This window comes from Copadichromis virginalis, linkage group LG15 (genome assembly GCF_057382275.1).
Source record: "Copadichromis virginalis isolate Kocher_CV1m ecotype Utaka linkage group LG15, C_Virginalis_male_GT1.1, whole genome shotgun sequence".
Classification (NCBI taxonomy): Eukaryota; Metazoa; Chordata; class Actinopteri; order Cichliformes; family Cichlidae; genus Copadichromis; species Copadichromis virginalis.
In genome coordinates, this window is record NC_140632.1 from 27,456,874 (window position 1) to 27,483,756 (window position 26,883).

At 43.7% G+C, this 26,883-nt stretch overlaps 2 protein-coding genes across 2 annotated transcripts; both read right to left on the reverse strand.

Moving 5' to 3' along the window:
* Positions 1-24,911, reverse strand: LOC146692635 (uncharacterized). The gene is made up of 16 exons (XM_085432794.1): positions 24,870-24,911; positions 21,129-21,379; positions 13,095-13,188; positions 12,829-13,002; positions 7,085-7,258; positions 6,659-6,705; positions 6,005-6,549; positions 5,876-5,916; positions 5,633-5,664; positions 5,457-5,521; positions 5,116-5,165; positions 3,811-4,025; positions 2,356-2,624; positions 1,205-1,318; positions 971-1,112; positions 1-419 (listed from the first exon to the last, which is right to left on the reverse strand). Exons 2-16 carry the CDS (start codon positions 21,370-21,372, stop codon positions 109-111), a joined length of 2,517 nt encoding a protein of 838 aa, XP_085288920.1. The 5' UTR covers positions 21,373-21,379; positions 24,870-24,911; the 3' UTR covers positions 1-108.
* LOC146692636 (uncharacterized) lies at positions 9,126-11,322 on the reverse strand. Its single transcript, XM_085432977.1, has 3 exons — positions 9,904-11,322; positions 9,265-9,804; positions 9,126-9,185 (listed from the first exon to the last, which is right to left on the reverse strand). The coding sequence occupies exons 1-3, from the start codon at positions 10,681-10,683 to the stop codon at positions 9,126-9,128; spliced, it is 1,380 nt and encodes a 459-aa protein (XP_085289103.1). The 5' UTR covers positions 10,684-11,322.
* Positions 24,912-26,883: the final 1,972 nt, after the last annotated feature.

The following is a 26,883-nucleotide window of genomic DNA, read 5'->3' on the forward strand; positions in this document are numbered from 1 at the left end:
AAACACAGGCAAGCGGCCGGGTCCTGAGATAATCTTTTCTTAGCTTTGATGTGTGGCAGTGACCATCAGTTTCAAAGCTTCCTGTGTGGACATAGCTGAAGCTCCATCTCAGCTCACATGCAGGGTTTCAGAAAAGTATGGATCCAACTCACGGAGGCCATCAATCAGGGATGAGCTGGCTTCTTCTCCTTTATTTCGCACCACATCGATCACATCCCGAGCTCGGTCAGCTCTGGGTTTGATTCTGGCTGAATCCATTTCTTCCATATTTATGATTCCCTGTTGGAACAGGCTGTCCAGCAGCTGGTTCAAAGTCGAATCCGACACTTGATCCACAAACTGCTTCCGAATGAAGAGCAAATGCTTGTCTGGTGGGAGGCTCTGCAGCCTCAACCGATTGTCTCTGGTCTGAACAACATCTGAGGGAATAGAGAAAATTTGTAGATTTCTTCATAGCAGAATAATCAGCTTCAAAAAATCGAGATAATCTCTGCTGGTAATTAATCAGCACTGAATGTCGCTGAGCTTCAGACACTCTGTCAGTAATAGCATGAATCACGTGGCTGGAGACAAATTCAAAATGAGGAGATACAATTTAATGAACACAGGACAGGAGGCCGAGCTGGAGGTGCTCAGGGCCTCAGTGAGAATGGAAACTAGTCCATCAGAGGGACAGCTGAGAGTCAGAGAGGTTGCGATGGTCTGAGCATGTGCAGAGGAGGGAGGGTGGAGAATGAAGATGAAACTGCAGGCAGAAGGAAGGAGTGAAGAAGGACATGCACAGGTTTAGAGGATGCTGGAATAGGAAGAGATGGTGGCAAATGATCCTAAACAGAACAGCCGAAAGAAGAAGAAGAGGAGAATGAAGGAGGAAGAAAACTTGCGGGTGATCCTTGGTCATTACTCAAAAGCTACCACGGACCACCGTTTCTCATCATTTCTGATCGAGTGTCAGGTGTAGTGATGTTACCGCTCAGATCAATGTCCCGCCTCCAGACATCTGTCTGCATTTGGTCCTTGACTGTTATCGATACTTCTTCAGTGTTTGCAGGAAGGCGGATCTCAAATGTTGGGTGGTAGTTTGGTCCAAAATCCAGGTGAAATTTTTCCTCCTGCAAACACAGTGCAAGTGTCTCCATCATATCCAGAGTCCTCTGATGGAAGCGTGTCAAAGGGCTCCACCACAGAGAGATGAATTACTCACCTCAGGCTGGATTCTACAGGCGACTGGACACAGAACTGTGTATATGCAATCTTTGAAGAATTCACAGTTGGAAGGCACCGGGATGTAGTCAGAATATCTGTGTTTCATCCTCACCTTAAAATATGACAAGTTTATTTCTAGAGTAATTTTAAATGACCTCATGATGAAATATACATGTGAAGAAAACTGCTCTTTAAGAGGCAGTGAAATTATAAAGAAAGAGTATAATTATAAAGTAAACCGACAATCTTCTCCCTCTGAACTGCACTGGATGCAGTGATAAGGAAACGTTCTTACTTTAAGACTAACAGTCTCTTTTCCATGTTTCACCCTCTTTGCAACTGATTTCCCACTAGGGATACCCAGCAACCTCTAACAAACATTCACCAACCAGTTGGGGAATACATAGTTTTCCTAGTGACTGGAGATTGCAGGGGTCCCCGATCTTGGCTCTGTGACAGCGCAGAGATGCAGCAGTGGTTAGCCGAGAGACGTAAATCATCTGCCTCTGAGCTGTTGTGGTAACCCGGAGACAAAGATCCAGCTGTGGGACAGTTGTACGTATTCTGACCACCATTTTTAACATGATGTTTCTGAGAAACACTGTTTGTGTAATTTGTACATTTCGTTGTACAAAATATAAAAATACTACAATACCATGGAGCCTTAGCTGTCTTTGCCATTCCATGTAGCCATGATAGTAGTGAATTCAACACTATGAATAACAACAGTTTCAACAGTGAAACCCAAGCATGAAGCCACAAATGCTCAGTTCACCCACAAATGATGCTGAATTCGATGGTAAGGGGCAGAATGAGGTTTGAGTTTTCTTCCACTCAAATGTAACCTCCTCTAGAGCAGGTTAGTTCTTTATCATAAATTCCCATTGTAATGCACCCTAGTATTACTTAAACCACCTCATGAAGTACAACATCCATACAAGATATATAGTCCCAGTCGGTCTGGGACCTCCCCAAGATCCCCTGGAAGAGGTGGAAGATTCTTCTGAAGAGAAGGAAACCTGGAATAACTTGTATTTTCTGCTGTCTCTGAACCTGACTTGACCCAAGTAACAGAAGATGGACAAGCTCCGAGAAAGATAAAATTAATTAATACTGAAGGTAAAGGTATAACCTTTCCTAGATCTTTACCTCTTCCACTGGGATGTTGCTTGGCAAGAGAAACACATTGAGGTTTTGCTTCTGTGTTTTGGGGTTTGGCAGACGGAGGAACAACAAAACTTGGCCCAAAACTGGTTTCTCCTTGTTCCAAAACCTCCTTATTATGTCCCACACGAGTCCAAAGGAAGAGAGGTGAGGAAATTCCACAATCACATGAGTGTCTGTGATCTTTAGGGGCTTGAGGACGTTCATTTCCCCATCAGAGATGTGGACGACAGACAGACAGTTGGAAAGCAGAGCTGTGAAAACAAAGAGCCAGCAGATATCTCTTCGACTCCCAAAACCTCATTACAATGACAGTGTGAATCTGATTTTACAAAGAAAACACTTCAAATGGTGTCCTGGGTCAGGCAATGGATCAAACCCTGTTGCAGAGACACAAGTGAGTCTCCTTCATTTCTACCAGGTAGGACCTCTGTGGGGAGAACACAGACTGATGTCCCTGTGTTGGTGTTCCTCCATCATCATAACAATGATGGTCCAGGATCAAAATCACTATTGACCATTCACATTGTCTGAGCATTCAGTTGACATTAGCTAAGAAGTTAGCTTATGCCATCAAATGCTGTCACTAACAAACTAGCAGAAGTAACCTAAATTTGGAAAAGGAAAACTAACTTGATAATACAAGTAATTATAAATATAAATTTTTCCTTCTACTTCCCAAAGCTACAACAACGCAACAACGTGATTGGTCAGCTGCAATGCCTATCCTGGGCAAACGTTCTTATCAACACCAACACAGAGATATCAGACAGACTACGGGGGAGAGGCTTCTGGAGAATATTTAAACGCACCACTTATGTGATATGCAGAGGTGACTGATTTTGCTTTTAAAAGTACACTGTGCATTTTAATCCAAGTATAGGCAGTTACTCTAGTAGAGCTGGAGATGGCCGTAGACGGCCTTAACCCAATAGCGGGACCAGTATCTTCTCCTTTGTGCAAAGAGGAATAGGACGAGCATTGCCAGAGCTACAAAATGACCTCCAGCAGGCCACTGGTGTTAAAGTCTCTGACCAGTAAGAAACATGGGGGCCTGAGGGACCGACATCCTCATTCAGCATGACGGTGGGTCAGTGACAGTCTGGGTAGGGACAACAAGTAAGGCTGCAGTGTGAGAGCAAAGTGGCTGTACCATGGGATGATATGGTACTATAAGGTCATTAAGATAAGATGAGGCCTGATTATTCAAGACCTTGAATGTGGGGAGCATGATTTTGAATTCTGGATTTAACAGGGAGCCAATGAAGGGAAGCCAATTTAGGAGAAAAATGCTCTCTCTTTCTAAGTCTACATTAACCAAGAGTCTCCTTTTGAGCTCTGACATTAACAGGGTCTCAGTGATCATTATGGCAGTCAGTAGGAAAATTTCTGCAGCCTGTAGGGGCGTTAGCATCCCCACATGAGGAGTGCTTTGCTCACCATGCTTTGGTACACAGTGTGGTAGGTGGAGCTGACGGACTGCATCCTTTGAACTCTTAATGTTAAACAGTGGGCCTGCAGCCATCTTATTGGATTGCTGAAGGAGTTTCTCATCCCATTGGACGGTCTTGTACAGAAGCTCTGCCTGCTGACTGATATCAAACACGAGTCCAGTCAGAGTACACTGGAACACACCTTGACCAGGACACCTGAAACTGAAGCAATGCAGAGATGAGTGACCATGTTAAAACCTGCAAACAAACAGATATCTGCATATGAGTAAATAAGGTCATATATAGTTTGTTCCTTTGTTATTATTTGCTTCCTACTTTTTTAGGTTATAACCCATTTGTTTAAAAATCTACCTGTGTTCCTGTTTCCAACCAGCTAGGTCTACAACTGTTAGCTAATTTATCTGCTATAGTCCCTGATACAAACCATCTTGTGAATGAAAACTTAACTTTCAGTTTTTTAGTTGTTGGTGGAGTTTACAAGCTAACCAACCGATCTGCAGGCCTGTGTGACTGACACCTCTGACTCTGTCCTTAAAGCTACTGGAGTCACTCTTCCACGTTCAGGGTTACAGCTCCCAGTGCTCCTGTTACCTGGCCACCTGTTATCATTGTTTTCTGGGTTTTATTGTTTATCTTCAAGAAAAGAGATAAAGGAAAAAATATAATCCCAATAAAAAATCCTCTCTGTTTCCAGTCCTGTTGGTAAATTCATCGGAGAGATAACAAACTGCTAAGCCTCCCACACTTAAATACACGAAAGCACGTCTAGCTTTCAAATCAATGTTTATGTCATGGCTGTGTGCAGGCAGGCAGGAAAAGGACCCAATATGCAGACTCCTGGAGGCAGAACTTAAACTCAAGGACCCCTGCTTTATTGGAGGCATAAGTTGAAAACCGAAAAAAAACTAGAAGGGCTACAAACTGAAACAGAACCAAAACACACAGGCCAGAATGAGGGATGACGCGACACTGAATGGGAACACATGCAGACACTAAATACAAAGACGAGTTTGGGAGGAAGCAAAACAGAATATGTTGACCTTCAAAGTAAAACGGGAAACAGACTGGGCACAGAACTAAACCTAAGAACTAGACAGAAAAAAACCCTCAAAACTAGAATACAAAAACAGAACTCAGAATACAAGAAGTCATATACAAAGGAGAACTCATAGGATAACAACCGTGACAGTTTAACCCCAATAGAAGGAAACTGTGGAGACGGGAGGAGGAAGACATAGTCTGAGGTCTGATGAGCTTCAGATTTGTTACATGCAGACTTGTGCAGGATTACCTGTAAAAGATGTGTGCAGATTCACCGTACACCTCAGGTGTGAAACTGGACTGAAAGAAGTAACATTAGAGGTTTCAGGAACATATACTTGGAGAAGAAAGCTAGGTCGTGAATCACATCAACAATATGTACCTGAAAGGGTACAAAACTGTCAAAAAATTACAAATTAGTATTTGCTGGGAATGAGTACAAAGCTTGGATACAGCACAAAGTTCTCATATGAAATGATGAATCCGTTTCTGTACTGACAGTTTGTTGTACAAAGAGTTGAAAAAGTACCAGCCTACAACAGATATTTGTTAAATCTGTGTTTTAGAGTCCTTAAATATCTGGAAACTCACCTCGATCATCTTTGTGTTATCCTCTGACAAACCAGGCTGTGTGTCTGCTTTTACACTGGAAACACCTAAAGACAAAAGATCAGCAGCAGACGTCAGTAGGTTTGGGCAATTTGAACCTGGCTTGTTAACATTTTTGAAAACTTTCCAGCAAAATACTTCTAAGTCTGAGTACTCACAGGAAGCTTTAATCATCGTGAACCCTTCAATCCTACAGAGACAAACAATAGTAACTGTTTCTGTAGATCCAGTTTATGGGTTAGTCTGCCCCCTTGGACATCATACAAAGAGTACATCCTTTCTTTGCTGTATACTGGTGTATTAAGCTGTAACTAACCAGAATGAGCTAAACTTTCAACTGAAGTAAGTTATGACATAATCTAGTCTCAGGTTCAGTTTTACTGCATTTAATAATTTGATACCTGTGTGAAGGTTTTTCGGTCAGCTGTCTTTTTCTGGCATCCTGACGTGGATATGGGAACAAAATCAGCAAGAAACTCTACACAATAAGTAAGTGTTTCTATAACAGGAAGAGACCAGTGATACTCAACTGCACACAGAGACACTGAAGAACCAAATGACCAAAATCCAAATCCAGGATACAGAGTTTCAGTGAATGTGGTGTTAAAGGTGTGGAGGTGGATCAGAGTGTCAGGGGAGACACTGTAGAAGGACAGAGTGCCAGCAGGACAGTCCACATACACCCCTACTCTGTGAGAGACCGAGGAGGAGGAGGAGGAGGAGGAGGAGGAGATCGTAGTTCCTCTGTCATTGTGCCACACAGAATAACAACCATCATCAGAGCAGTTCAAACTCCACGACTGGTCATTCCATCCAAACACACAGTCTTTACTGAATCCCCTCCTTCCGATTCCTCTGTAACTCAATGAAATAAAAATGTCTCCACTCCACTCCACCTCCCAGTAACAGCGACCAGTCAGACCATTTCTACACAGCAGCTGAGTGCACCATTCGAATCTGTCTGGATGATCCGGATACAGTTTATCGCCTTCCATGTATGTCACCTTCCTGTTTCTATCAGACAGTTTGAGGTTTCTGTACGCTGTGTTTGTGTCGATGTTGAGTTCACAGAAATCTGAGTGAAAGTATAATACAGCTGCAGTTATTGATCCATCATGTGTTCATTGAAGATGGTTGAATGTGTGCTGCTTTGTTTTCATGAATCACATGAAAAACACACTTACACTTCCTCAGGCCTGGTATCAACCATTGGACTCCAGCAGGCTCCACCCTGAAAGGAGGAGGAGCACAGCTTGTTGCAGCATGCACACATGGACATTGTGTTGAAATAATAAACCTAAATTAAAGTTGAATCTAAGATGAATGTCATGTTAGTTTGGTTTTTTTTAATTCCATCTTAGACTAAATTAAGTTTTGCAATATTTTCAACAACTGGACAGGTACACTTAAGTAAAGTATCTCTAAAATATTGTGCTGTGGTCGCTCCTTTCCAGGACAAACTGACAATTAACCTTCAGGAATGATTTATTCTGCCTTTCATAACATCACTTGGGCTCGGGAGGTAAAACGGGTTGTCAACTAATCAGATGGCTCATGAAGACTTTGGTTCAGGACCTGAGGAAAGGACAGGTTCACTTAGGACTACATACTTGAGAGTGTCCAGTCTCCAGCATGGATCCTTCAGTCCAGCTGACAGCACCGTCGTTCCTGAGGCGCCTGGATGGTTGTAGCTCAGGTCCAGCTCTCTCAAATGGGAGGGGTTGGAGCTCAGAGCTGAGGCCAGAGAACAACAGCCTTTCTCTGTGATCAGACACCCTGATAGACTACAGAGACACAACACACTCACTGCATCATGGGTTTCTTGTTTTAATGTGTCAGAAGTTACTTTGAAAAATACTTATGGTGTGTTTTATTAATACAAACACTTAAATCAAAGCACATTACTGGTCCGCGTGTGGGGTTGCATTAGCAGGCAGCAAACTGTTTAAAACCACAGACACGTTTTAAAGAGCAGCGCACCGGCATACATTTGACTCCCATCTCCATTATTTCTGTTTGGTTTTGTGGTTAACTGAACTGCAGGAGCTTGTTGGTAGTTGTTCACAGTTGTTTCCATTTCTTGAACAGTAAAGAGGGATAATTGTGAGGTTCATGAAGCTAGAATAAAATCAATAATCATTGCCGTCTACAGGAACGGAACAGTCCTGCTCCTTGGCATTATTTAACTCCTTTTGAATGTTGGTGAGGTACTGAGATAAACTGCTACTTCACTGGCTGTGCCTTGTCAGTGTAAGATGGAAACTTAAATAATAGAGTGAATGCTAGCAATAGGTAAATCAGCCGCGATGATTCTCCTTGAAGATGAGCCAGATTTGAGCTTGGTGGCCAGTTTCGTAATCAAATTCCAAGGCAATCAAATAGTAATATAATTGTCCTGGGCAGACTGTGGCTCAGGAAGCAGCTTACTACCAGTCAGAGGGTCACTGGTTTGCTCCGTGCTTCTCAATCTCAAAGTATCTTTGGACAAGGTACTGAGCCCATCCATCAAAATTAAAGTGTGTCAATGCAAGTGTTAAACAATGTTTGTGTGACTGGGTGATAGAAGTGAGTAACAGATGTTAGGTGTGGCTGTGTGCAGGCAGGAATAGGACCCAAGGTGCAGACTCCGGAGACAGACGTGAACTCAAAAAGGCTTTAATTTGGTACTCAAAAATATAACATAACTGAAAAAAAACTAAAAAATAACTGAACACGGGGATATAGGAACTTAAGATACACATAGACGCGAACTAGACAAGGGGATGCAGGTGATAGGGGAGACAGAGCAACTAAAGAAGACAGAGACCTAAGCCATAAGACAGAACTCAAAGAAACCAAAAACTAGACAGTATAAATAATATCATAAACTCAAAAACCCTGGGTCGACGACCCAGGCATCCTAACAGTACCCCCCCCCCCCCCCCTTAAGGGCTGGCTTCCAGACAGCCCAAACCAAAACATCAAAAACAAAAAAACAAAAACAACCCAACCAGGGTGGGCGGCGGGGGAAACAGGATGGAGGGCTCGAAACAAAACAAGGAGCCAAACCAAAAAAAGAAAGAACAAACAACGGAGCCTGGAAAGCAACAGAAGAAAACACAGGAACAAAGTCCAAAACAACAGCACCAAGGCCCAGGCATAGTCCAAAAGCAAACAAACAAAAGAGCTTACGAAAAGCGCAGAGGCCCAGGCAATAGTCTCAAAAAAGTTCAGGGGGCCGGCCCGGAGGCTGACAGCACGATAGTCCAAACCCGGGCAGTTCAGGGGGGCGGCCCGGAGGCTGATGGTCCAAGAGCCCAGAAAACAGTTCAGGAGGCCGGCCAGGCGGGAGGCACCGACGGCGACGGAGCAGATCAGGAGGCCGGCCGGGCGGGAGGCACCGACGGAGCAGATCAGGAGGCTGGCCGGGCGGGAGGCACCGACGGCGACCGAGCAGATCAGGAGGCCGGCCGGGCGGGAGGCACCGACGGCGACCGAGCAGATCAGGAGGCCGGCCGGGCGGGAGGCACCGACGGCGACGTAGTTCAGGGGGCCGTCCATGACGGCAATGACGTCCAGTCATCGGCCGGACAGGACGTGCAGGACGAGCAGGCCGGACAGGACGAGCAGGACGAGCAGGACGAGCAGGACGTGTAGGCCGGGCAGGCGGAGCTACAGAGGCTGAGGTCGGATCAGGGAGAGCTGCAGACTCGGGGGCCGGACCAGGCGGAGCTGCAGACTCGGGGGCCGGACCAGGCGGAGCTGCAGACTCGGGGGCCGGACCAGGCGGTGGAGCCGGTGGTGGCTGAACGGCCTCGCCAGAACCATCAGCAGACACTAGGACGTGCTGGCTGGGTCCTCCCGGACCCCCAGCTGACGAGGCACGAGGCTGAACGGGCCCCTCGGACCCTCCAGCGGAGACAGGTGGCTGAAGCGGTTCCTCGGACCCTCCAGCGGAGACAGGAGGCTGAACGGGCCCCTCGGACCCTCCAGCGGAGACAGGAGGCTGAACGGGCCCCTCGGACCCTCCAGCGGAGACAGGTGGCTGAACGGGCCCCTCGGACCCTCCAGCGGAGACAGGTGGCTGAGCAGGTGACTGAGCCGATAGGTGAGCTAATGTCTGAGCTATGGAGAGAAGTTTAAGTTGTATTGACTGTTGTAACAATGGCAGTAATGGCGGGTGAGGTGGTGGATTAGCAGACGGTTGGACTAGGTTGTCTGAGCCTACGGATCCTACAGAAAACTGCTGGACGGGCTCACCTGAGCCTCCAGCGAGGTCAGAAACAGGTGCAAGTACCTGCCGGACACCAGCCACTCCCACCCGAGGAGAAGGTACGGGTGCAGGAGCTAACTGGTTCCCGGTCATCCTCACCCTGGGAGCCGGGACAGGCACAGTCAACGGCTGGGCAGCTGCAGTCCCCACCCGAGGAGCTGGTACGGGTGCAGCGACAGGCAGAGGCTCAGCCAGCCTAGACACCCGAGCAGGGACCAGCTGGACCTCAGCTTCCCTCACCTGAAGCACTGAAACAGGTGCAGGGGAATGCTGGGCCTGAGCTGCCCTGGGAGCAGGAACACAATGGTGCGAAGGAGCAGGCTCAGCAAACACAGACTCTTCTAAAATGTTTTTTAACTTCCTACCACCACCACGTCTAACAGTCTTAATATTCTCAGTCTTAGCAGTGTTCATATGATTGTTAGTCTCCAGCTCCGAGGAACGACAGCAATCACAACTCACCACCGGGAGTTGCTCCGCAGAAAAAGAGTGGTGACGGTGTGAGCGTCGCCTCCTCCGGGAAGTGGGAGGTGGCGAACTGGGCTGCGAACCCTCCAAAGGACCGGGCTGCGATGAGGAAGCAGAGAGTTTGTGAAGCTCAGAACGCGGCAGACCCAAAAACAGAGCGAAGGACTGCAGCGGAGTGAGTCTAACGTCCGGTGTCACATAATCTCTCTTCCTCCGCCGCTTAACTCTCTTGTCGGACTGGTAATCCAGGGGTGAAGGCGGAGGTGTAGCGACTGGAGAGAAGGAGCACGTGCTCAACCTGATCGCCCGAGGCATAGACACTGGCTCGGCCGTAGCCATTTGGAGGCTGCGGGGCCCTCCCAAAGCCAAACGTGACCCATAGAAGGGTGACTGGAGCTCCTGGGCATGCTCAGCTTCCTCCCTCACGATCTCCTTGAGGAAGGCAGAAACTGCGGGTCGCTGATACCACACGGAGTCTGCTGGGTCCATGTTCTGGTCGCGATCTTCTGTTAGGTGTGGCTGTGTGCAGGCAGGAATAGGACCCAAGGTGCAGACTCCGGAGACAGACGTGAACTCAAAAAGGCTTTAATTTGGTACTCAAAAATATAACATAACTGAAAAAACTCAAAACAAACTTAAACCAGAGGAATGACAGAACACACAGCTAAGAAAACGGTAGATCGCGACACAGACACTAAGAAACACAGGGCTTAAATACACAGAGGGAGCAATCAGGAAATGAGTAACAGGAGGGAAACACAGCTGGGGCAAATCAGAACTGACGAGACCAAAGAAGCGTAAACTGAACACACTGAGAAAAGACGGAGACCTTCAAAGTAAAACAGGAAACACATAACACAGACTGAACAAAGACACAGACTCACATGCAGGCACTACAGAGGGAACAGAGACGTGGGAACAGGGCAGACACAAACACTGACTGAACACGGGGATATAGGAACTTAAGATACACATAGACGCGAACTAGACAAGGGGATGCAGGTGATAGGGGAGACAGAGCAACTAAAGAAGACAGAGACCTAAGCCATAAGACAGAACTCAAAGAAACCAAAAACTAGACAGTATAAATAATATCATAAACTCAAAAACCCTGGGTCGACGACCCAGGCATCCTAACAACAGATTAAGGAGGCAGATCTTAGTTCATCCCTCTAGCCCGTGTGATATGAGACCCAGCTGAGATCTGGTGATATGTTAACTTTAAAAACTGCTTTGACAGCATCAATCCTTTCAGATTGCAGTAAGTTTGGCGCATGACCAAAATACATGAGTGTGAGCTGTTATTTGAATGCCACACTTTCTCCAGCATGAGCCGGGATTATTTAGGTTCATCTTTGATTTTTGGAGTTCTGAAAAAGCTTAATATTATAGTCCACTTAAACTCCCTCGATGTGTATGAATTTGTAGTAAAATTAGCTTCAATGCATATTACCTCTACTTACTTTAAAAAAAATAACAGTTTCTTCCTCCCAACTCTGCTTAATAGCTACAAGATTATGCTGGTTCATGGACACAAAAATGTCATATAAAGTACTTATTTTCTATCCTCCTGTCACAGCTGGTGTGACAGGCAGGATGGTGTGTTTAGAGGTGTGGTGCAAAGCACAGGAATGGGAGAAAAATGAAGTATAACAAAAAGTGAGCCTTTATTTGGGCTAATGTCAAAACAAAAACATGGCAAACTAGAGAAAAACTAAAAATAAAACATGAAAAATGTGCCATGAACATGGCCTGCAGAGGAACATGAAAAACTATAACATGAGATAATCAGAACATGAACAGGAGCTGGAGGGAAAACCTGAGACATGAAGAGCCGAGACTCACAGAAGCATGTAGCGAGACAAACAGATGACCCGAGACTGAACAGAGGAAGACAGAGGACTTAAATACACAGAAGGGTAATGAGGGAAGTAGAAAAACCTGGGGAAACACAGCTGACACAAATGAACATGACACCACAGGGGAAGCAAAACTAAACACACTGAACATGGAAACACAAACCTGCCAATTAGGACATTGAACATACAGACATGAAATACCTGAGGAGACACGGAACACAGGGAGACACTAAAGCAGTGGCATAACTCAAAGTAAAACACAGGACAAGACAGATTATACAGAGCACAGAAAAAGACTCATAAATCAGTAGACATAGAAGAAACGAAAACTAGAATAAAAAGTCACCGCTGCGGGGGTAAGTGTTTCTTGCACATATTCTATTGCCTTTACAGGTCTTGGAACTCTTTATCTTCATCTCCATTTTTAATATGGAGCCTCGCCGGGTACAGTCACTCAAGTTAGTATTCATGGACCCAGATTACTCTGCAAGGCTCCTCACTACAGTAGCCATATTGCTCTGACTATCCATCAAGCAGTGCAGCTTCATAGCTTACCAAAGATGTGCTAAAACATTTTTGACCGATTTTTGAGCACTGTGTACCACATAAAATCGGTTCGAGGTCAGTAAGCACAACGGGTATTCATACATAAGGCGCACTGGATTATATGGTGCACTGTCGATTTTTGTGAAAATGTAACAACTTTAGGTCCATCTTATAGTGCAGAAAAATACTGTACATCATGTCTGTTTTAAGATGTGCAATGTGTATTGACCTGAGAGTTTCCAGTTTACAGTGTGGACTTGCCAGACCAGCAGACAGAAACTTTATTCCTGAATCCTGTAGGTCGTTGTTACTCAGGTTCAGCTCTCTCAGGCTGCAGGACTCCGTGTCAAGAGCCGAGGACAAAGCTTGACAGCTTCTCTCTGAGAGGTTACACCCACCCAGCCTAAATTGCAAATGAAAATGTTCAGGGGGTTTTTCAATTCCATATCTAAACAGTTAAAGCAACAATGTTGAGGTGTGTCTCTACACACTTACAGAGATTTGTTGGAAGTTTTTACCCATGGCAACAACCTCAGAAAAGTCTTCTCTGAAGCAGTGTGTTTCTTCAGGTCAAACACCTCCAGGTCTTCTGAAAATAAGAGTTGATCCTAGATCTATTCAATTCAATTTTATTTATGTAGCGCCAAATCACAACGAATGTCGCCTCAAGGCGCTTTATATTGTACAGTAGATACAGAGAAAAGCCCAACAATAATATGACCCCCTATGAGCAAGCACTTTGGCGACAGTGGGAAGGAAAAATGGTAAATGGCTTGTATTTGTATAGCACTTTACTAGTCCCTAAGGACCCCAAAGAGCTTTACATATCCAGTCATCCACCCATTCACACACACATTCACACACTGGTGATGGCAAGCTACATACACAGCCACCCTGGGGCGCACTGACAGAGGTGAGGCTGCCGGACACTGGCGCCACCGGGCACTCAGACCACCACCAGTAGGCAATGGGTGAAGTGTCTTGCCCAATAGGGCAAGACACACGCCGTGGCGATGACTGAGGTGAACTCACGGGGCAGATAGAAAGGGCGGCACTTAATGCTCAGGAACTCCAGATGTGGCGAGCAGCCGCTGGAGAGAGTAGAAATGCTCCTGGCATCACACCACTTTCTGTTTACCATGAAACACACTCCTCCACCTTTGGTTTTGTTCGACTCTGCCATTCTGTCCGCGCGGAGCACAAAGAATGAATCCGACGGAGTTACGGCCTGGTCCGGCACGGTGGGGGACAGCCATGTCTCCGTGAAGCACAGAATGTTGCAGTCCCTCATGTCACGTTGGAAGGTGACCCTTGCTCTTAGATCATCGAGCTTGTTCTCCATGGATAGTACATTGGCCAGTAGGATACTGGGCAGTGGTGCGCGATGCGCCTGCTGTCTCAGTCTGTTCCTAATACCAGCGCGTTTTCCCCGGCGCTTCTTTGTTCTGCGCCTCGGATGAGCGGCCCGTCCTTTGTTGTTCTCCGCGCCGCGTAGAATCTCTGGCGGCCAGGAAGGGTCAGGTTTAAAAGTGTCCAAGATTAGATGTGCAACCTTGGCACCGATGTTTACAAGTGATCCGCTGTCGTATACTATAAAACTAGAGGATTTTGGGATGTAAACCAGAGCAAAAAATAAGTAAAAAACAAGAAAAGTGGATAGTCGGAGCAGAGCGGTCAGGAAGGCGTCTGGACGTGGCCGCGCCATCTTTTTTTTTTTTTTTACTCTAGGAACAACAAGTAGGCCTGCAGTGCGAGAGTGAAGTGCTCTAATAGGGTGATATGGTACTACAAGGTCATTAAGATAAGATGGGGCCTGATTATTTCAGACCTTGTATGTGAGGAGCATGATTTTAAATTCAGTTCTGGCTTTAACAGGAAGCGATTGAAGGGAAGCCAAAACAGGAGAAATATGCTCGCTCTTTCAAGTCCCTGTCAGTACTCTTGCTGCAGCATTTTGGATTAACTGAAGGCTTTTCAGCAAGATTTTTGGACATCCTCATAATAACAAATTGCAGTAGTCCAGCCTGGAAGTAATAAATGCATGAACTAGTTTTTCAGCATCACTCTGAGACAGGATATTTCTAACTTTAGAGATGTTGCGCAAATGGAAGAAAGCAGTCTTACATATTTGTTTAATATGTGCGTTGAAGAACATATCCTGGTCAAAAATGACTCCAAGGTTCCTCACAGCGTTACTGGAGGCCAAAGTAATGGCATCCAGAGTAAGAATCTGGTTAGATACCATATTTCTAAGATTTTCAGGGCCAAGTACAATAACCTCAGTTTTATCTGAATTAACAAGAAAGTTGGCGGCCATCAAGGTCTTAATGTCTTTAAGACATTCCTGCAGTTTAACTAATTGGTGTGTGTTATCTGGCTTCATGGATAGATAGAGCTGGGTGTCATCTGCATAGTAGTGAAAATGTATGCTATGTCTTCCAATGATACTGCCTAAGGTAAGCATGTATAATGTAAACAGAATTGGTCCTAGCACCAAACCCTGTGGAACACCATAATTGACCTTAGTGGGTGAAGAGGACTCTCCATTTACATGTACACTGTAAAATATAATATTGTGTTTAATTAAAAATATTAAATAGGCTGAACTCAGTTTTTATCAATTTGTTATTAGAACTAGATTTAAATAAGTTACCAGTACTTTTTATGCAAAAACACTATAAACTCAATTTATTTGAGTTGTCTTAACTTAGAAAAACTAAGTAAGATGGAAGTTTTGCTTCTCAGGGCAGAAGGATGAAAGATGTGTTTTGAAAATGCCATGTCACTACCGTCCTCCTCCCTCGCGGATCAGTCTGCATGTTCATGGTGGCAGTATTTGTTATGGAATATGTTGATTAAACCTGGAAAAGCGTCAGCTCAAGATATTATTATTGTCATTGCTATGGATCTTTACCTGATACACTGACTTGGTGAGTAAATGTTTACTCTTATTCAAACTGATTTTGTGGCTTCTCTTACTTTAGCACCAGGTTTATAATCTTGCTAGCTAGTTAGTGTTAGTGTTTGTTTTGTGCCCAAATCATTTTGCACATCATTAGAATGAAAGTTATTGGCCATGTTTGCATAGCCCTTTTTAAAATTATGCTTTCATGACATTATTGTGTGTTGGGTGGTAGTCATGGCTATCCAGACTGACAATTGGGACATTGAGTGTCACCTCTCCGGTGGGGAGGCAGCCTGAGATTGTCCAAATTGGAGTCTGTTTTATACCAAATGCAGAAAAAAATGTTTTAAGAAAGCAAATGGCCTGTATTTATATAGCGCTTTACTAGTCCCTAAGGACCCCAAAGCGCTTTACATATCCAGTCATCCACCCATTCACACACACTGGTGATGGCAGCTACATTGTAGCCACAGCCACCCTGGGGCACACTGACAGAGGCGAGGCTGCCGGACACTGGCGCCACCGGGCCCTCTGACCACCACCAGTAGGCAACGGGTGAAGTGTCTTGCCCAAGGACACAACAACCGAGACTGTCCAAGCCGGGGCTCGAACCGGCAACCTTCCAATTACAAGGCGAACTCCCAACTCTTGAGCCACAATCGCCCCAAAAGCAATTAAGTTCATGTTCCAAAAAATATGATTGTTTGCTTGCAGGACAACAGGAGAGATGAGTCCTCCGTCACTGATGGTGTGGTCAGTGAAGATGGTCGCCTGCAGGTTCAAGCTCATTGCATCTCCAACCCACATCCACTGCCACTATACTTAAGGGAAGTTAAAGACTTTCTTCTGCACCTACATTTGGATCACCTCGATCCATGATAGTCATTCAGACAGTAATGCCTGGACTGGAAACAAGCCATCCTTAAAATATTACAACATTGCAGCTCCTGTGTTGGAATGCAAAACAAATGTGTTGTTTAAATTAGAGACTGCACTTGTGACAGAACAACAAATATTTTATTTTGATTATATAAGTAATGTAAGTACAAAACAAACTTGTGGTAGGTCTAAACTTATTTTCAATAATTGCATCTGAGACTTTGTTTCATTGTAAGATTATAACAGTGATGACAATATAATTGTTTGTTGTTCAGGAGAACAGTGTCCAGTATGTTGGCTGTTATACTTTCTTGTGTTTGAAAATAAAAGTTGGGCTCATTTTAACATCATTACAAAAAGTGTTGTTAATTATTTTTAATCATATTCAGGTTACCACAAATTGTTTTTTCATTTAGTTGAACTTGAAATGTTTGTCAGTAGGTAAACAATTAGTATTGTACAGTCAGAAATATCAAGTTATTCTTAATACTGCAGACTTGCAATGTATAAGTTGTCCTAATAGTCATCTTAAGTAAGCTTTACTTAGTTTTTTTGAGGCAACGAGTTTCCTTAATTTTTTTGAGTTCTGGGAACTAACAAGGCTGTACAGTGTACAAATTGGAGTCTATTAGATAGATATGATACAAACCACTGCAGCACAGTACCTGTAATACCTACAGCATGTTCTAATCACTCTAATAGGATATTATGGTCGACAGTATCGAACGCTGCACTGAGGTCTAGCAGGACAAGCACAGAGATGAGTCCACTGTCAGAGGCCATAAGAAGATCATTTGTAACCTTCACTAAAGCTGTTTCTGTGCTGTGATGAGCTCTGAAACCTGACTGAAACCCTTCAAATAAGCCATTCCTCTGCAGATGATCTGTTAGCTGTTTGACAACTACTCTTTCAAGGATTTTTGATATGAAAGGAAGGTTGGAGATTGGCCTATAATTAGCTAAGACTGCTGGGTCTACAGATGGCTTTTTGAGTAAAGGTTTAACTACAGCCACCTTGAAGGCCTGTGGTACATAGCCGATTATTAGAGATAGGTTGATCATATTTAAGATTGGCGCATTAATTAATGGCAGGACTTCTTTGAGCAGTTTTGTAGGAATGGGGTCTAAAAGACACGTTGATGGTTTGGAGGAAGTAATTATTGAAGTTAACTCAGAAAGATCAATTGGAGAAAAAGAGTCTAACTTAACATCAATGGTACTAAAAGTAGCTGTAGATAATATTAATGTGGGAGGATTATTGGTAATGTTTTCTCTAATGGCTAAAATTTTATTTGTGAAGAAGTTCATGAAGTCATTACTAGTTAATGTTAAAGGGCTGGTTGGTTCGATAGAGCTCTGACTTTTTGTCAGCCTGGCTACAGTGCTGAAGAGAAACCTAAGGTTGTTCTTATTTTCTTCAATCAGTGATGAATAGTAAGATGTTCTGGCTTTGTGGAGGGCTTTCTTATAAAGCAATAAACTATTTCTCCAGGCTAAATGATGATCCTCTAAATTTGTGAAACACCATTTCCTCTCCAGCTTACGAGTCATCTGCTTTAGGCTACGTGTTTGAGAATTATACCACGGAGTCAGGTACTTCTGATTTGAGGCCTTAGTTTTCACAGGAGCTACAGTATCCAGAGTCGTACGTAGTGAGGAGGTAAAATTATTAACAAGATAATCGACCTCTGATGGGGTAGTGGTCAGATAGCTGCTTTGCTCTATGAGCATTGAAGATGATAACAGTGGGTGGATTATATTCTTAAACTTAGTTACAGCGCTTTCAGAAAGACATCTACTGTGATAAAGTCTGCTCCCCACCGCTGTGTAATCAATTATTGTAAATGTAAATGTTATCAGGAAATGATCAGACAGGAGAGGGTTTTCAGGAAACACTGTTAAATGTTCAGTTTCTATGCCATATGTTAAAACAAGATCTAGACTGTGATTAAAGTGGTGGGTGGGTTCTTTTACATTTTGAGAGAAGCCAATTGAGTCTAATAACAGATTAAATGCCATGTTGAGGCTGTTATTTTTAGCATCTACATGAATGTTAAAATCACCCACAATAATTATTTTATCTGAGCTGAGCACTAAATTAGATAAAAAGTCTGAGAAATCAGAGAGAAACTCTGTGTAAGGCCCAGGTGGACGATAGATGATAACAAGTAAAACTGGTTTCTGATTTTTCCAGCAGGGGTGGACAAGGCTAAGCGTCAGGCTTTCAAATGAATTAAAAGTCTGTCTTGGTCTTTCGTTAATTAATAGGCTGGTGTGAAAAATTGCTGCCACACCGCCCCCTCGGCCTGTGCTTCGAGATTTCTGGTAGTTAGAATGACTCGGGGGTGTTGATTCATTTAAATTAACATAATCATCCTGCTGCAACCAGGTTTCTGTAAGGCAGGAGTAAATCGATTTGTTGATCAATTATTAAGTCATGTACTAACAGAGACTTGGAGGAGAGAGACCTAATATTTAATAATCCACATTTCACTGTTTTACTCTTTGGTTAAGATGTGGATACTGTATTGTTCCTTCTTTGTGATTTTTTATGTTTAAGTTGTTTGTTGCTGGTTTTTAGTTTGTTTTTTGTCTGTTTGGGAGCTGACACAGTCTCAATGGAGATGGGTTTTGGGGGGGGGGGGGGGGGTAGCAGGAGGAGAGAAGCTGCAGAGAGGCGTGTCAGACTGCAACTCTGCTTCCTGGTCCCAACTCTGGATAGTCATATTTTGGGGGGATTTAATACATTTGTCCATATTTCTAGAAATGAGAGCTGCTCCATCCAAAGTGGGATGGATGCCGTCTCTCCTAACAAGACCAGGTTTCCTCCAGAAGGTTTGCCAATTATCCATGAAGCCCACATCGTTTCTTGAACACCACTCAGACAGCCAGCAATTTAAGGAGAACATGCGGCTAAACATGTCACTCCTGGTCTTATTGGGGACCGACCAGAGAAAACTACAGAGTCCGACATTGTTTTGGCAAACAGATCTTTATACAAAGTCTTTTTCAAACATGCTGTGGTAGCTTTCTTCCTGATCCTAGTTGTGCCTGATTTCTCCCTTTCACTTGGAATCAACCCTAGATCTTTTCTGTATAATCTGGAATGGAACAGACCTTAGCTGACCTTGAATCAGTTTGTCAGACATTTCCAGTTGGTTTTGAACCTCTGAAAAATGGGGGAACCTTGGAAAACCTTGAATCAGAGCTGGAAGCCTGTCACAGATTGATTTGATTTAAAGTCCACAGTAATGGTGTCCAAATTCTTATGGACCTAACATTAGCAGCTGAAGCAAGTGATTACATTTTGTCTAGTAGTTCCTGTTTTGTCTTTATCTCACTATGATTGCATTTTCTATCTTCTCTTTGCTATCACCTACCAAAGTTGGCAGAAGCAGAAGGATGCCCCTCCCTGATTCTGGTTCTGTTAGAGGTATCTCCTAGTTCAAAGGGAGTATTTCCTTTCCACTGTCACCAAGTGCTGCTCATTGGAATGGTCTCTTTAATACTGTTGCTCTTTGCCTTATAATGTAAAGCACCTTGAAATAACTTTTACTAAACTGTTCTATAAAACTGAACTGATTTGACATGAAAGTGCATTGTGAATTGACCTCTAGATGAAATTGTGTATGTTCTTCATCTTTTTACAAATACTTGTAATTACTTGTTTATTTTTGTCCCACTCACACTGGCAATAAAAAGATAATACAATCAAAGAAATTCAAACCAGAAATTCACAACATAGTAATCATTCTTTGCACAAATAGCCCTAAGCTACAAAACACACTGGAACAAGTCTACCTCTGATAAGATGAGTAGAAGTATGCCCCCCAACTTTATCTTGGAAACATCAAATACTGTTCCCCCCAGTCTGTGAATTATTCACCCTCAGGTACACACCAGATTTACCTTTTGTCACGTAACGCTATGTGGCAGGCATGATTTATCCCAAACGCAGGACTCAAAATGCAACAGGATACACTCCAAGAGGCAGCTTTATTTTGGCTGTGAACATGCTATGTTCATTATAAATAAGAAAACATGGAAACTGGAAACTAGAAACTAAGAACTAAGAACCGAAAAACAAGGAACCTAAGAACAGACTCTGAAATAACCTGGGTAACTCAGCTTTATCCCAACAGTTTTTTTTTTCAAAACAATCACTTTGTGTCCTTCACCAATTTAGTCTTGACATTTAAAATTATAACCCAACATAACATTTAATTTGTGAAAATCAAGACTTTTTTTAAAAAGCAAAACAGGAAAAAACAACACTCTAACAACACTCTAAAGACAGAAGGGGTTATCATACAACGCAAAGATCATAAAATCCAGGATCCATCCACCCTGCTCACTCCAGATCAGGCCTGACAGGAAGCTGCAGCTTGTCCAACACAAAAACACAACGTAAGACAAGTAAACCCAGTGCACCGTGGAACACAGAAAAGTCCCTTTATGCAGTTTACTCTTTCTTCACACACACACATTTTATTTTATTTTGTGGACCTCCTCATCACCACCATGTCACCATCACAGTATCTCCAGTTGTTCCATACTTTAAAGTATTTGAGCAGTAGAATAAAAAGCAGAAGCTAATGGTCCTCACACCTCACTAGGTATCCTTCTCTTCCCCTGTTCTTCCCTTCTCCACAGTGGAAGAAAGTGAAGTGTGTTTAAATCCTTTCAGCAGAATAAATCTGAGGCTCTTATGTCCACATGCACCTTCTTCTCCTCCACTGACTTACCTTTATTCATCTTGAGCTTCTTTGTGATCAGATTGGTCACTGTCACAGCATCATTCAAAGCATATTTCTGGACTATCAGATCCACCGTTTCCGTCCTGCTCAAAGTCTCCAGGCCCATCTTCCTGATGGCCGGGAAATCTCCCAGTAACTCCGGATCCTGGAGATAGCACTGGAATGAATTCAGCTCCTCATCTCTCAAATCCTGTAGCACCTCCAGCAGCTGGTGCTTCACCCGCATCTCCATGTCTGACCTGTGGAAACATCAGAGCTCACCTGTGACTGTCAGAGAGCTCATGGGGTTTCAGACCAGCATAACTGTGCACACAACACAACACAAATTCCTCCTACCCGTGACATCAGTCTTTATAATTCCTTCCCATTTCACCTGGGCTCCTCAGTTGTAAGAGCTTGGTTTTATTCTACATCGTACTCTTTAACTTAGGACCATTTACAGTGGGATGCAAAAGTTTGGGCAACCTTGTTAATAGTCATTATTTTCCTGTATAAATCGTTGGTTGTTACAATAAAAAATGTCAGTTAGATATATCATATAGGAGACACACACAGTGATATTTGAGAAGTAAAATGAAGTTTATTGGATTTACAGAAAGTGTGCAATAATTGTTTAAACAAAATCAGGCAGGTGCAAAGATTTGGGCACTGTTGTCATTTTATTGATTCCAAAACCTTTAGAACTAATTATTGGAACTCAAATTGGCTTGGTAAGCTCAGTGACCCCTGACCTACATACACAGGTGAATCCAATAATGAGAAAGAGTATTTAAGGGGGTCAATTGTAACTTTCCTGCCTCTTTTAATTTTCTCTGAAGTGTAGCAACATGGGGGTCTCAAGACAACTCTCAAATGACTTGAAGACAAAGATTGTTCACCATCATGGTTTAGGGGAAGGATACAGAAAGCTGTCTCAGAGATTTAAGCTGTCTGTTTCCACAGTTAGGAACATATTGAGAAAATGGAAGACCACAGGCTCAGTTCAAGTTAAGGCTCGAAGTGGCAGACGAACAAAAATCTCAGATAGACAGAAGTGACGAATGGTGAGAACAGTCAGAGTCAACCATCAGACCAACACCAAAGACCTAAAACATCATCTTGCAGAAGATGGAGTCACTGTGCATCGTTCAACCATCCGGCGCACTTTACACAAGGAGATGCTGTATATGAGAGTGATGTAGAGGAAGCCTTTTCTCCGCCCACAGCACAAACAGAGCCGCTAAGGCACATTTGGACAAGCCAGCTTCATTCTGGAATAAGGTGCTGTGGACTGATGAAACTAAAACTGAGTTATTTGGGCATAACAAGGGGCGTTATGCATGGAGGAAAAAGAACACAGCATTCCAAGAAAAACACCTGCTAGCTACAGTAAAATATGGTGATGGTTCCATCATGCTGTGGGGCTGTGTGGCCAGTGCAGGGAGTGGGAATCTTGTCAAAGTTGAGGGACACATGGATTCCACTCAGTATCAGCAGATTCTGGATACCAATGTCCTGGAATCAGTAACAAAGCTGAAGCTGCGCCGGGGCTGGATCATTCAATAAGACAACGACCCAAAACACTGCTCAAAATCCACTAAGGCATTCATGCAGAGGAACAAGTACAACGTTCTGGAATGGCCATATCAGTCCCCAGACCTGAATATTATTGAAAATCTGTGGTGTGAGTTAAAGACAGCTGTCCATGCTCGGAAGCCATCAAAACTGAATGAACTAGAGATGTTTTGTAAAGAGGAATGGTCCAAAATACCTTCAACCACAATCCAGACTCTCATTGGAACCTACAAGAGGCTGTAATTTCTGCAAAAGGCGGATCTACTAAATATTGATTTCATTTCTTTTTTAGTGGTGCCCAAATTTATGCACCTGCCTGATTTTGTTTAAACAATTATTGCACACTTTCTGTAAATCCAATAAACATCATTTCACTTCTCAAATATCACTATGTGTGTCTCCTATATGATATATTTAACTGACATTTTTTATTGTAACAACCAACAATTTATACAGGAAAATAATGACAAGGTTGCCCAAACTTTTGCATCCCACTGTAATTTAGCAAACTTCAGCTTATTTTTATTTGTTTTCAGATAAAGACTTTGTGTTTTCTCTCCTTCATATTTATATTTGAATTCTGCGAAAGTAATTTCCCCTCCCTGGATCAATTAAATGTTGTGATTTTACAAACACACTGTTCACAGAACATGCCAGTTTCCAGCAGTGCCCCCTTGTGTTTAAGAGGAAAAATCATGAATCATATGCACCGAACGACAGTTGAGAGTACCCAGCCTTCTTGGAGTCCCTGGGTGGGATGCTTGAGGGTGGGTCCACCTGGGGATTCTGTTGTTTTACTGGGAGACTTCAAAGCTCATGTAGGTAACAACAGTGAGAGGAGGGGAGTGGCTGGGAGGAGATCTGCCAGATCTGAACCCAAGTGTTGTTCTGTTACTGGACTTCTGTGCAAATGACAGTTTGTCCATAACAAACACCATGTTCGAACATAAGGGCGTCCATAAGTGCACGTGACACCAGAACACTCTAGGCCGCAGGTCAATGATCTACCTGCCCTACCCTCACCTAGGGTCACAGCTACAGATGTTGACCAAAAGAACGAAATCGCAGATACAAGCAGGGAAAATCAGCTTTCTCCAAAGGGTGGCTGGCTTCTCCCTTAGAGATAGGGTGAAATGTTTATCCATCCAGGAAGGGCTCAGAGTAGAGCCGCTGCTCCTCCACATCGAAAGGAGCCAGTTGATGTGGTTCAGGCATCTGACTAGGATTCCTTCTGGGCGCCTCCTGGGTGAGGTGTTCCTGGCATGTCCCACCTGGAGCCCCCCGGGGCAGACCCAGGACATGCTACAGAGATTATATCTCTTGGCTGTCCTAGGAACCCCTTGATGTTTCCCCGGACAAGCTAGAGGAGGTAGCCGGGAAGAGGGAGGTCTGGGCTCCTCTGCTTAGGCTGCTGCCCCGTGACGCAACCCCAGATAAACGGAAGAAGATGGATGGATCGACTGAGAACAACAAAGCTGCAGAAAGAACCTGTCGTTATGCAAACGAGCAGTTTATGATAAATTAATTTACACCAACACAGCCATAAAGACGACACGTACAGCTCACACACTCAAAAACAGCCGATCGACTCACGCTGTAAATCATTCTGTATTCACACGGATTCAAAACCTCTGATGCTCTGTGCAGCCAAGGCTTCATGAACTGTGACATCAGACACCTGCTGCAGGTGAGCAGATAAGCATCCAGTCTCACACAGAGACACACACACAGACAGTCACACACACACTCGTTTCTCGTATCATGTGATGGTACGTCACAGCGCACATGTCTGAGTTTTCCATGCATGTGCGACGCGGGTAACAGTTACCGGTTACAAAAAACAGACGTGCCAGTGCTGCGCGTGGTATGTGAGCGGCCCATAACTGACTGAAGCGACCGCTGCTGTGTCACGTGCGTAAACGCGCCACTCTATTAACCTGAGGGCATGCAGCTACAGGGGTTAAACATCTGCACTGCGCAGTCTCCGTGTGTTCCTGTGGGGAAGGCTCGACCCCGCTGAGTCACCCTACCGCTTGACCCTGACCAGCTGGCAAACCAGAAGTGAACATCTGCCTGTAAGCGGAACAGCAGCAGCACAGCTCTCTCTCTCTCACACACACACACACATGCACACACCTACACACACACGCACACACGCACACACACACGGCTCACCTCTGTTGACAGTCCGGAAAACTCGGACCGGGGTTGCAAGTTAGACGGTCTTCTCCTGACTTCCGGTTTAAAAGGTTTAAGCCAATCAGAAGCTCCAGATGTTTGCCACACCCAGGAAACGTTTAGCAGCCTTTCAGTCACTCCCCCCCCCCCCCCCACACACACACGCACGCACACATGAAACACTTTCACTTTGTTTCCAGATGCTTCTTCATCATCTGCCTGTGCAGACTCCCTTCCTTCGTGCCAGATGTGATCCATACCGCCTAAAGTGATGTCATGAGGTAGTAAATATTAGAGTTGAATGTCTGGAGACCGGTCGAGACCATTTTTACGTGGTCTTGGTCTTCTCTTGGTCTTGCTGTCTCGGTCTTGCTTTCTCAGATCGACATTGGCTATATCGCAATTCAGGGTCTGCAGTACGCAGCCTTAACTGTCCTCAAGGACCACGTACTCAAAGACCGCTAAGGCCGGAAGTGCGAGGCTTGTGAAATGGGACGGTCTAGCCTTCGTCGCGCTGCCCAGGTTGCCTAGCAACCATGATACTAACAGCTGGAAACGTTTCATACAGCTTTGTTTGACAGAAATGAAGGAGAACATATTTTTGTTCATTTGTTTCTACATGAGCTTTGTATGATTTTGTATGATCTGAAGCTGAGACCACAGGACTGTAAAAACATGATTTTTGGGCTTCATTTCTGTACTGAACAGTCATTTTAAGATTAGTTGGTAAATAACAATTAGCTAATGTTATTCATGAGACTAAAGTCATCTCACTTTGGTAATGCAAATATAATATGGCCAATATTATAGTTATTATATTAATCATTATTAGTTATTACAGCAGTGAGTTTGAACTCTGTGTCAACTTGAATCTTTACTGAGCTTCAGTAAAGATTCAAGTTGGAGTTATTTATATTTGCTGTCACCTTAAATCTTCACTCAAAGACAAGTATCTTTGACAGTGTATATATAGGTGTATTATATATAAGAGACAAATATTGTTTTTAATATGTTGGTGTTAAGTTGAAATATTAAATGTTTGTCATTTTTATGTTTACCATTTGTACATAGTTTTAAAGAATTCTTTCTGTCCTCCCCTCCCCAGATCCTTAAGATTCTGGGAGGGGGGCGGTAGTGTTTTTATCACAGGAACACCCTTGTTTGAAGTTGGCAAACTTCCTCCCCTTTGTATGGCTTCACTGTGTTATCTAGGGTGAACCATCTAGGGTGTGGGGGAGACTACCCTCTTTATGACCAAGGATGTTCCTCTTGTGCTTTTATGTTATATGACCCTTTGATCAACAGGATCACACACACACACACACACACACACACACACACACACTTACTTAAATACAGAAGTTCACACATCTTTGTAAACTGTGTCTCAATAAAAAGGGCAGCAAGGGAGGTCGTGGTCGAGGTCATTTTCGTGGTGGACACAGGCCTCCCTTGCGCAGGTGTTTGATCGAGTGACTGTCTTGTTTTCTTCATGATGAATAAGTCTCTAGAATTAGCGGGGCTTGTGGAAACACAGACACAACATTTATTTGGTCCTTCGGAGCCGGGTGTTGTGCCAAAAAGTGATTGTCTGCCAAAAACTGATTTCCAATGTTTCCGTGTATTTTTTATGTGTAATATCTTTACGTATGTTCGTAAATAGACTGCGGTGAACAGGGTTTACAAAGGGGTTATATATAGAATTTAAAAATTATCAGTTTTTCAAGTATCTTCACAACTCTGTGTTATTGTACTTACATTATAACCAATCCGGTCCTTTATCCCTACTTAAAATATTTTTACAGAACTATTGTAATATTTGCTGCCATTTCTGCTGTCCTCTTGGCCAGCTTACTCTTACAAAAGACATTTTTAATGTTAATGAGATTGTTTTTAACTGCAAAAATAAAGGTTATATAAAAGTCACTGCCAAAAACTGATTGTGGCTTCTACCTTGTTACACGGATGTTGTTTGTGGCTCAAGATGACTATATGTAATCCATGAGGGATG

What these genes read in the sequence shown, in the direction of transcription:
- LOC146692636 (XM_085432977.1), bottom strand. Translation starts at nt 10,683, where the DNA reads ATGGACCCAGCAGACTCCGTGTGGTATCAGCGACCCGCAGTTTCTGCC. An exon ending in GGCTGGCTGAGCCTCTGCCT is followed by an intron (nt 9,805 to 9,903) that starts GTCGCTGCACCC and finishes ACCGGGAACCAG; the next exon opens with TTAGCTCCTGCACCCGTACC. An exon ending in CTGATGGTTCTGGCGAGGCC is followed by an intron (nt 9,186 to 9,264) that starts GTTCAGCCACCA and finishes CCGAGTCTGCAG; the next exon opens with CTCCGCCTGGTCCGGCCCCC.
- LOC146692635 (XM_085432794.1), bottom strand. Translation starts at nt 21,372, where the DNA reads ATGGAGATGCGGGTGAAGCACCAGCTGCTGGAGGTGCTACAGGATTTG. An exon ending in GATACCAGGCCTGAGGAAGT is followed by an intron (nt 6,550 to 6,658) that starts GTAAGTGTGTTT and finishes ACTTTCACTCAG; the next exon opens with ATTTCTGTGAACTCAACATC. An exon ending in ACCGAAAAACCTTCACACAG is followed by an intron (nt 5,665 to 5,875) that starts GTATCAAATTAT and finishes TTGTCTCTGTAG; the next exon opens with GATTGAAGGGTTCACGATGA.